Source organism: Puma concolor, chromosome A1 (genome assembly GCF_028749965.1).
Source record: "Puma concolor isolate L17-30 chromosome A1, mPumCon1.1.hap2, whole genome shotgun sequence".
Classification (NCBI taxonomy): Eukaryota; Metazoa; Chordata; class Mammalia; order Carnivora; family Felidae; genus Puma; species Puma concolor.
Genome location: NC_141667.1, coordinates 227,164,667 through 227,175,486, shown reverse-complemented (window position 1 = coordinate 227,175,486; position 10,820 = coordinate 227,164,667). Strand labels below are relative to the sequence as shown.

The following is a 10,820-nucleotide window of genomic DNA, read 5'->3' as shown; positions in this document are numbered from 1 at the left end:
TAGATCTCCTAAGTCTCCAGCTCACTGAAGGGCTATCTTGGGAATTTGCAGCCTCCATAATTTCATGAGTCAATTCCTTGTAAATCTCTTTATACTCTCTCTTTATATATGAATCTCTTTATACTCTCTCTCTCTCTCTCTCTCTCTCACACACACACACACACACACACACACACACACACACACACACACACACACACACACGTATTTATCTCCCCTATTCTGTTTCTCTGGAAAACTCTAATATAGAAGCTATACTTATGAAGATTTTGTCTGTCTAGCCATTAATATGAAAAAGCAACCCACAACCAAGTAAGCAGAACGGAATAAAGGAAAATGGACAACACAAATCCAACTTTTCGACCTCTGGTCTCAGTGAACTTTGTAATCTTTAGGCTCCACTATTTGTCATCCCACTTCTCAAACTTAAGGCAGAGACTAACTGGAAGCTATATGCCAACTCATTTTTATTTCCACTTTAATTAGTACATTATCCTTGGCCTTAGGGAAAGGATCCATCAATTCTATGTGTTCCCGAAATACAACCCTGTGAACACATTTGAGGACAAGCAATTCAGAAAGTTTATTCACAAAGCACATTTTTTAAGACAGTTTCAAATAAAATCTAATAAACTAAGTAGCCATTAGACGTTTAGAAATATGAGAATGGACAATAGTTATGAACACCAGTACCAATCATTTTAAATCTGTAGACAAAAATAAAATGCTGTTAGGTACTTATTTATATATTTGTACCTTATAGGTCTGTAAGTGTCCTGTCTTCTGCCAGAGTGGAAACTGTTAAACCTACTTGCCATGGATTAAGTCTAAAGCCTTCACATTCTTTACCATGACTATGAACAGAACATTTCCTAACAATTTACTGGCTTTCTAACATATAAAATTCCAATGACTAAATCCCAAACTAAAAATATATTTACCATCCAAAGAATCCTGCTTGTATTTTTATAAAATTTTAGCCTCTTGGAATAACTTAAAGTGGATATGGTAAAATGATTTCTTAAAGCAACTTTGTCCTATTAAGCTCATGATATCACTTCATATTTTAACACAAATCATACACCAAAATTTCTTAAGTTCCTAGATCAACACCAGTCTAAATCCAGAAGACTTAAAAATCTTTGTATTCATTCTAAATCAAAAAGGCCATCCCACTTCCTAACAAAGATACAAGCTACCAAATAATTTTATAGAACCTCATTTTATTTTTCATGATTAGCCTAGTCCCTGTATTGAAAAAATCTTTTAAATATTATCTGAGAGTTTTTTTAGTTTAGGATTACAGTTGTTGTGTCTAGCTTACACACTGAAAATTTTGGCAAGCACCTAAAAAAAAAAAAATCCACAATTAGTGCAAAACCAGGAAATAATATTTTAAGTTGGTCTTTCCAAGTACAACTCAAGCTAAGGTTACTAAATGCGAAATTTTATGTAAATATATAATTTCCTACCTTGCTTTATGAAAGACGGCAAATACAAAAATAGCTTAACATTAGGTTTAATGAGGTTTATTAAAGCAAATGTTTCATTAGTCTTATTTTAACTGCAAAAATATTTCAGCCACATTTAGGAAAAATAAACTTACTGAGACTATATAATCCTGTATTTGTAAAAGCCAGATGCAAGAATACAGATTCTTTCCTTTTAAGTAGAATACATGCTATAAAGCTTATGAAACACTTTGTAGGAATGAATACATTTTTAAAATACTGGTTAATCTGTGGGGAATTCCACATTTGCCTATTAAAAAAAAAATGCATCCACCTTGTAAGGCTTTGGTATAGGTGATTCACAGCACTTCCATCATTTTTCTTTCTTCTTTGCCTCATTCTTCTCTCGTTCCTCTGTCTGCTCACCTTTCTCCCTTTTCATGTTTACATTTGCTCTTCCTTCTTGATGTCCCCCCTTAGAATTATCAACTATTTTATAGTCTTCAAGGAGGGTTTGTCCTGTTTGTTTTGCTGTTTTCTTCACCATTGCTTTGATACCAATGTTGTCAATATTATAGGCAGTTACACCAACATTGATGGCAGAATCTACTGCATCATGTGTAGCTTCTCCTGCAGTATGTCCGTATCTTTAAAAGATTAGAAAAAAGTGTAATGACATTATAAATGTAAATTAAGACCTTCTTATTTAGTATTATATAAGTCACATGATTAGTATGTTATTCCTAAAAGCAAAATCAAAGATTTGGTTTCAATTTTTTTTTCAATTTAATAACTTAAAACAAAGTAAAAAATAAAATCAAACTGTGCCAAAGCTATTATTTCTCCTTTAGCAAAAACTGTGTGAAAATAAAATCAAGCTAGCCGAGATTAATGTAATAAAGACTGTTTATGATGAAGAATAAAGTGTAAATTATAATCAGGGTACCTGGGTGGCTCAGTCAGTTAAGTGTCCAACTCTTGATTTCAGCTCAGGTCATGATCCCACAGTTCAGGAGTTTGAGCCCCGTGTTGGGCTCTGCACTGTGTGGAGTCTGTTTGGGATTCTTTCTCTTTCTCTCTCCCTCTCTCTGTCTCTCTAACCCCCTCACTGTCCCATCCCCACTTGTACATGCTCTTACCCAAAATAAGTAAGTTTTTAAAAATGTAAGTTATAATAAAGGTTGTTAGTCATTTTTTTTTAATCCACCCCTTCTGGAAATAGGAGAGAACTTTCAGTGAAAACAACTATAGGACATAAAGAATCGAGAGTCACTATAAATGGTTTTGAGTTCTATGTTAACCAGACTTTGGTAACGTCTTTAAACTATCAGAATCTGAGCTTGTCTTTAAGCAAAGATTGTATAACACTTTCTCCCTCACTCCACTCCACTCCACTCTGCTGCAGACTCACTGGCCTTTTTGCTATTCTTTGAACCATCAAGCATACATGTGCCACTTTATGACCTTTGTACTGGCTGGTATTTGCCTAAACTATTCTCATACCAGGTACTCACATGTCTAACTGCTTCACCTTCTTTCAAGTCAGGTAAGTATTGTATTCTAACTATCCCGCCGATTTCAACTGCCTTACCCCACATGCTCCACCCCACAGCCAATCAATCCCCCCTAAAGCTCCTCCCTCATTTTTTTTAATGTTTATTTATTTTAAGAGACTGAACAGGCACACACAAGCGGGGGAGGAGCAGAGAGAGGGAGAGAGAAGCCCAAGCAGATTCCATGTTCAGCACAGAGCCAACGCTGGGCTCAATCTCACAAACTGTGAGATCATGACCTGAGCTGAAATCAAAGTTAGACACTTAGCCAACTGAGCTACCCAGGCATCCCTTAAGCTGCTCTTCCTTATTCTATAACTTATCACCTGCTACATACTCTAGAACTTATTCACTCTCTTTGTTTTGGTTTGCTTATTGTCTGTCTTGCTAGAATATAAACACTATTATCATAAAAGTACTCTGCTGTATTAACATATCTTATGCATTGAGAAAACTGACATTCGATATTTGTTAAATAAATAAATGAGTAATTCCTGCCCTATCCATCTGAGAGTTTCTTTAGCATCAAACATACAGCAAAATGCTTGGGAGATTATACAGGCACTATACAAAATAGTATTATTGACAATTATCGATATAAGTGTTTAATATCATTTCTATGAGAAAATACAAGTTGAGGACCTATACAAGGATACTGAAAGTTATCCCACTGTATTTTCTCTTTCCCTTTTTAAAGTACCAGGTTTTTATAGTTCTCCTTGCTTAGCAGAGAACTGCCTAAACAAGCAACAAGAGGGCAACATTTTACAATTGTCTTCAGGATGCCCTCAAGTTTCATATGTGCTTTGTGACCTGTATCTGGACATTTTATACTAACATTGGATCTGCCCTCTGAATTAACAAGTTCTGTATTACTGTAAGTTTGGCCTGGAATAGTGGTTTGTGATCCTACTAGCTTGTTCATGCTTGGTTTTTTTTTTCAACCTCAGGGCGAATAATGTGAATCTTAATTCCTGAATGAGGATTCCATTATATCCTTAGCCTAATTTTAATAATTAGAGTCAGAGAATGGCAGAACTTATAATGTGCCAAACCTTACATCCATATCACTCTTGACTGGGGACTTCTCACCAGTTACCAGACATCAAAGCTTCTTAGCTGCTTTCTGCTGGTCTCTATTGCAACCCTTCAGCATTCCATAGTACTTGCTGATGTTGCAGAAGACATGGAGCTTTCTCACTGTCAATCAAGCCCCCACAAATACCAGGTGGCAATGGTTATGGTTAAATGAGAAGAAAGGGGTGGAAGAATTGGAAGAGTGACCATAACTCTTGGTTGAGCAGGTTTCTCTTAGGGCTCTTTTCTAGGACTGTGTGACTAAGAATTTGGCCATATTAGTGTTTATGAATACAGGAAATCCTCCAGATTCATGAACTTCCACTTCCCTATTCTAATGTTGCAGTTTGATACCTCTAACTGCACTCACAGTATTTAAAAAATAATTTTTTTTTAACGTTTATTTATTTCTGAGAGAGAGAGAGAAAGTGAGTGAGCACAAGCAAGGGAGGGGCAGAGAGAGAGGGAGACACAGAATCTGAAACAGGCTCCAGGCTCTGAGTTATCAGCACAGAGCCCCACGCAGGGCTCGAATCCACAAACCGTGAGATTATAACCTGAGCCAGAGTCTGACGCTTGATTGACTGAACCACCCAGGTGCCCCATTCACAATATTTTTATATATAACACAATTCTAAAGGCTACATTATTAGTAATAATGTGCTGAAAAGGAGTCTGTGTTGGTACCCTGATGTTTTGCTTGTTTTTCCATGCTATCTCCATTTCAGCAAGAATTCCTGTTAATTTGGGGAGAAGTATCAAACTAGCAGTCAAAGAACTAGATTCTAATACCAACTGTGCCAAAAACTAGCCATATGACCTTGATGAGGTCTCAACTTCTTTACATTTCATTAATTTTTTTTCTTTCATCTCATAAAATGAGATTTGTAGGTTAAAGCACTTTGAAAATTCCACAATACTAAATGTATAATTATTTTTAAAGACCTTATAAAATGGCTTTTAAGCAGTTCTGTTTATTTCCTTTAATATATCCTCACCCTATCATCTCTGCTTCCCAATATGCCTTAAAACCAGTATTCCTGGCAGGCATCTATTTTTCTCTTCCTTTATAAGTAACTGCTCAGTTCTTTCCTTTATTTGGACTACATTGTAAATTCAAACTACACTGTTAAAAACTAGAAAGTCTATCTCTGATAAAAAGACAATGTTTATTTTTGATTTCTTTTTAAAAAGTTAACTTTAATTATAGCTTATTAGATTTTATATTAAAGAGCAATAAAAATGAATACAAAGAATGCTCTAAATAAGTTTATGAGGGGCGCCTGGGTGGCGCAGTCGGTTAAGCGTCCGACTTCAGCCAGCTCACGATCTTGCGGTCCGTGAGTTCGAGCCCCGCGTCGGGCTCTGGGCTGATGGCTCAGAGCCTGGAGCCTGTTTCCGATTCTGTGTCTCCCTCTCTCTGCCCCTCCCCCGTTCATGCTCTGTCTCTCTCTGTCCCAAAAATAAATAAACGTTGAAAAAAAAAAAATTAAAAAAAAAAAAATTAAATAAGTCTATGAGACTTAATACACAGTTTGAATGAGACTTCTCAGAAATTTCTCCAGCACATTCAGTAATGTCTACAAAGACAGCACAGTGGTGGTGATTCTAGATTTCACTAATTGTAACAAAATTTCAGTCATAACAAATTTCAAACAAATCTTCCTAAAATTCAATTCACATGCAACCTTCAAAACTATTCTTGAAAATATTAATCTTAAATATTTTAAATAGAAATAGCTTCTTCTTAGTGTACCCATCAAAGATAGGTGGATTGTGGCCAATTTCTAAAGGATGTTTAAGGTGAAGCTGAGGAATTTAAACTTTGTCTTGAAACCAATGGGAATGGCATAACCAAAATTACATTTTAGAAAAATCTAACTCAGGTTGCATCGTGAATTGTAAGGGTGTCAGAGACAGACAGAGGAACCAGTTAGGAAACAAGCTGTGTGATGGATGAGAAACAATGAGGGTCTATTCTACAGTAGTGGCAATGAGGCTGGAGAGGAAAGGATAAATATAAGAAACAACAGCACTTGGTGAATGAATAGCTGTAGTGCTATATAGTTGGGACTTATGAAGCCTAAAGATTACAATAAAAGTTAATCAAAAAACATAGATTTGAGAGGTTGAGAGGTTGTATGGACACGGTATAGGTAATATCTATGAAGAGTAGAAAAGGATAGAACATAGAGTAAAACTCTAGAATGAATGGATGTGGAAGACAACAGCCCTGAGAAGAAGTCTGATAAAACTGAAAGGTGAGCTAAATGAGAATACTGTTAAGATTTGGAGACATCTAACCCACCAATCTTAATAAGCATATCTTAGAGCAAGATCAATCAGGACAGGCTACAGTAAGCATGTGACTGGATTTTACCCATGAAAATTTAAGGAAAATATCTAAGACATTAAAAAGACAAGTCTTTCAAATCTACAGATAACATAAAATGGAAACCTGGCTAATATGACATACACTAAATCTGAAGCCAAACTGAAGGACTTAATAATGGATCAAGATCAACAGATGAAATTAAGCGCAAATATAAAGTTCTTAATTTTAGGTACAAATATCAACTGCCCCTAAAATAAGAGGAGGGCCAAATTTTAAATTAAAGTTTCATTTTTTAAAAAAACAAAAGTTTGATATGGGTTAATCGAGTAACAGCCACTAAACAGATAGTCTTTGTCTTGTGTGCCATGTATGCCAAATGCTAAGTATGACCAAATAAGACAGGCAAATCTCATGGTATTCTAGCTGGTCACAGCAAATGTGAAATACTTCATTCAATTCTGGGTTCCGTATTTTGAGAAGAACAATGATGAATGAAGTATCTGGAAACCATACTATATAGAGAATTCTTAAAGGAACTGGGAGTAGTTAGAAAAAAGTAAGTGAAAGACACAATAATAATGTTTAAATATTTGTACAGTTACCACAAGGAAAAAAGAAGACTGACCTTAAATACTTAAATAATTCCTGAGCAGATGTTATATAGACTGGTTTTGGGTACTATGACATCTGCCCAAGGAATTGCCTTCAATAAATTTGAATTTACCCCTTCATCCAAAGGCAATTTTAATTAAAATTCACTAAACAAACCAATAAAATATGGTACCTGAAAAGCGTAAATTCCTCATAGAAGAACAATTTTACTAAGCTTATTCTTCACAAATATGTATTGTAAGATAAAGTTTTAATGCGGGGAAAACAAAAATGGATCTAACTGATGTTTTATGATTTTCCTCTAAACAAGGGTTTTTAGGGGCGCCTGGGTGGCGCAGTCGGTTAAGCGTCCGACTTCAGCCAGGTCACGATCTCGCAGTCCCTGAGTTCGAGCCCCGCATCAGGCTCTGGGCTGATGGCTCAGAGCCTGGAGCCTGTTTCCGATTCTGTGTCTCCCTCTCTCTCTGCCCCTCCCCCGTTCACGCTCTGTCTCTCTCTGTCCCAAAAATAAATAAACGTTGAAAAAAAAAATTTTTTTTAAATAAATAAATAAATAAACAAGTGTTTTTAGTTTTTTTTTTTTTTTTTAAGTAACCTCTATACTCAACATGGGGCTCAAAGAGTTGCACACTCTTTCAACTGAGCCAGCCAGGTGCCTCATCCTCTAAACAATTTAAAATGGAAAAAAAGAAACTTAAAGGTGAAATTTAGAAGCTATGTAGAAGAGTGATGAATTATTTACTAAATGCTATACTGCAATTATATATAACAGGTTTGAAGTTACTTATTGCTTTTCGTTGTTCCTGTAAGTCTTGATGTTCCTAAATCTAAAGTAAGACAAAAGCATTAATGTAACTGACAAAAATAAAAGTATTAATGAATAGTTCCCACACATTTACCTAAAAATTTAAGAGTATAATTAATTATACAGATCCTTAAGTAAACCACTCATCATCAGTGAACACAGTCCCAAATCATAATCAAAACCATCAAAAGTATAAATAATATACTTCTCCAACATAATCTGCTTTAATTTATTTATTTTTAAATGTTTATTTGAGAGAGAGAGAATCCTAAGCAGGTGCCACACTCAGGGCAGAGCCCAAAGCAGGGCTCAATTTCACAACTGTGAGTGATGACCTGGGCTGAAATCAAGAGTCAGACACTTAACCCACTAAGCCACCCAGGCGTCCCACAATCTTCTTTTAAATATGCTTAAATTAAAAGATAATCCTCTATGTTGGCTTGTAACACCAGAAATCAGATAAGGAAGTTTATATATAGTTTGTTTTTCTTCTTGTCATAATGCATGTAATTATGGCAGATTTAAAACAAGCTGGGAGAATAATTTATCATAGGCAAAAAGAATATAAATTTTCTATATTATGCAATCATCAGTTGGATTGGAGAAAAACACAAATGCTTACTCATCAAATACTTTTTCAAAGTGCAAACAAATGTAAATAAAAGTAAATTTATAAATATAAAAATATAAATTACATTTATACTCATAAATGTAAATTTACATAAATGAGAAGTAAATTTAAGAACTAGCTCTTTCTTTTCTTCAGTGATAAATATCACTAAGTTATTATTAGTTTCATACCTGCAGTTTCTTCTCTTAAAAGACAACTTTTCTTCTTCTGGGCAAGATTATTTATAAGTATTACAAAACCCTTTGTATCCCCTTGCCCCTCTCCATCTTTCCAAGTTTTTTTTTTTTTCTTTAAAAAAAATTTTTTTTAATGTTTATTTTATTTTTGAGAGAGAGAGAGACAGAGTGTGAGTGGGGGAGGGGCAGAGAGAGGAGACATAGGATGGGAAGCAGGCTCCAGGCTCTGAGCTGTCAGCACAGAGCCCAACATGGGGCTTGAACTCATGAACTATGAGATCACGATCTGAGCCGCAGTCGGCGCTTAACTGAGCTACCCAGGCACCCTTCATCTTTTCCAGTTTCTAATTAAATTACTGCTAAGACCAAAGTAGTCTTATAGTTAGAAATACAAACCTACTGGGGCACATGGGTGGCTCAGTCGGTTGAGTGTCCAACTTCAGCTCCAGTCATGATCTCGCAGTTCGTGAGTTCAAGCCCCACGTCAGTCTCTGTGCTGACAGCTCAGAGCCTGGAGCCTGCTTTGGTTTCTGTGTCTCCCTCGCTCTCTGCCCCTCCCCCACTCATGCTCTGTCTCAAAAATAAATAAACGTTAAAAATTAAAAAAAAAAAACATTATTTAAAAAAAATACAAACCTAATACTTAACTAAATTCTCACCTGTTTTTTCATTCCGTGAATCTTTGGAGGAAAGGATAAAATAGCAATATGTACCATAATAGAAATAAATGAGCTCAGAGTCACTGTTAAAATATCCTTCTCATCATATTAAGTTCTCCTCACTAAGGACAAAAAATACAAAATCTACACCAAAACTTTGATAGTTATGTGAATCCCTAACCTTTAATAAGGCTCCACTTAATCGTACTTAGGTAACCTTTTTTTTTTTCATTAAAGTAGGAAATGGACAAATCTAATGAAGCATTTCCTAACATGACTGCTTAATTATCTCTGCTAACAAATGATACTGATAATCTAAAATGAATTCACTTTTGGCCTAAAGGGCACTTCTGACTTTCTTCTGCTCTTGCAACAAGAAACTGTTATTCTAATTACGACTGATCCACCAAAGTAACCTCAAAGCCGTAACACAAAGAGCATTAGAGATCAATGGTATAAGTAGCAAAAGATAAGACTGAAGACTTGGGTTTTATATTTCCACCAAAAGAATTACAGATCTTTTCTGGATCTTCTTTGCCAAATCTTTTAGTCAAACTGAAACTGTAAGATGATGTGTCATGTTGCTTTGATTCAAAGGTATGCATGCCCCAGATGGAGATCAAATCAACTCAGGAGAAATTAAGTTAGTTTTTTCTAAGTCAAAGGTAATTTACTATGGTGGAAGAGAATCTAAATGTATGGCAGATAGTGCTGGAAAGTAACTCTAGATACTGAACTTGCACAGATGTCCCAACAAGGGCAGGGTTGGTCCACCACTGTTGTTTCATACTGCATGACACAAAGATACCTGGCTTACATCCCAGCTCTACCACTTACTAGGGGTATAATCTTTAACAAAGTTTAACAGCTCTACACTTTGGCTTCCTCATCTGTAAAAATGGAGATGATAGTGTTAAAGATTAAATAACATATACTGAAAAGAACCAAACACACTATCTGATACAGAAGTATGAACTCAAATGTTGTGAGTGGGTAATTAACACAAATAACTGAGATTTGAGAACACCACTAATATTACTTTTTTCTTTCTAAATAAAAATTTAATATTAGGCTTTAAACTCATGCAAAGCTAAGAAAGCAACTCAGGTCCTTCATATTATCTTTAGTTTTTAGACCTTGATTGCCCTAGGACTTATAAAGAAAAAAGACCTCAAATCAGAAGACCTGTTTTAAGTCCACCTTAAAATAGTTATCAGATCAGCTTAGATCATTCATTTTTTGTTTGTCCACTTGTTAATATATGAAATAGATGACATACCATCTGTCCATTCTAATAAAAATGAACAGTGGTAGAGTCAAATAAGATGTGACAGAATTTAACATTCTTTGTAAACAGAAGAGGCTAATATTAACAAGGTATAATAGTTTAATTATAATTCAAGTTTTTCCCATCAAAACTAAAGGCAAACATCACCCATCAAGAACATGCAGTAGGGGCACCTGCATGGTTTAGTCAGTTAAGTGCCCAACTCTTGATTTGGGCTCAAGTCATGATCTCAT

The 10,820-nt window shown here is 35.3% G+C and overlaps 1 protein-coding gene across 7 annotated transcripts in view; it reads right to left on the bottom strand.

Annotated features, from left to right (window-relative positions):
- Positions 1 to 450: 450 nt before the first annotated feature.
- SPART (spartin) overlaps positions 451 to 10,820 on the bottom strand; it is a 90,257-nt gene continuing 79,887 nt past the window's right edge. For 5 of the 7 annotated variants that reach the window (XM_086713468.1, XM_086713459.1, XM_086713454.1 and 2 more), the window contains exon 9: positions 451 to 2,098. In XM_086713468.1, coding sequence (XP_086569594.1) covers positions 1,825 to 2,098 — 274 coding nt within the window. In that variant the 3' untranslated portion in view covers positions 451 to 1,824. Of the gene's footprint in view, positions 2,099 to 7,812; positions 7,856 to 10,820 lie in introns of all 7 variants that reach the window. The other 2 variants (XM_025924595.2, XM_086713486.1) reach the window with 2 other exon arrangements.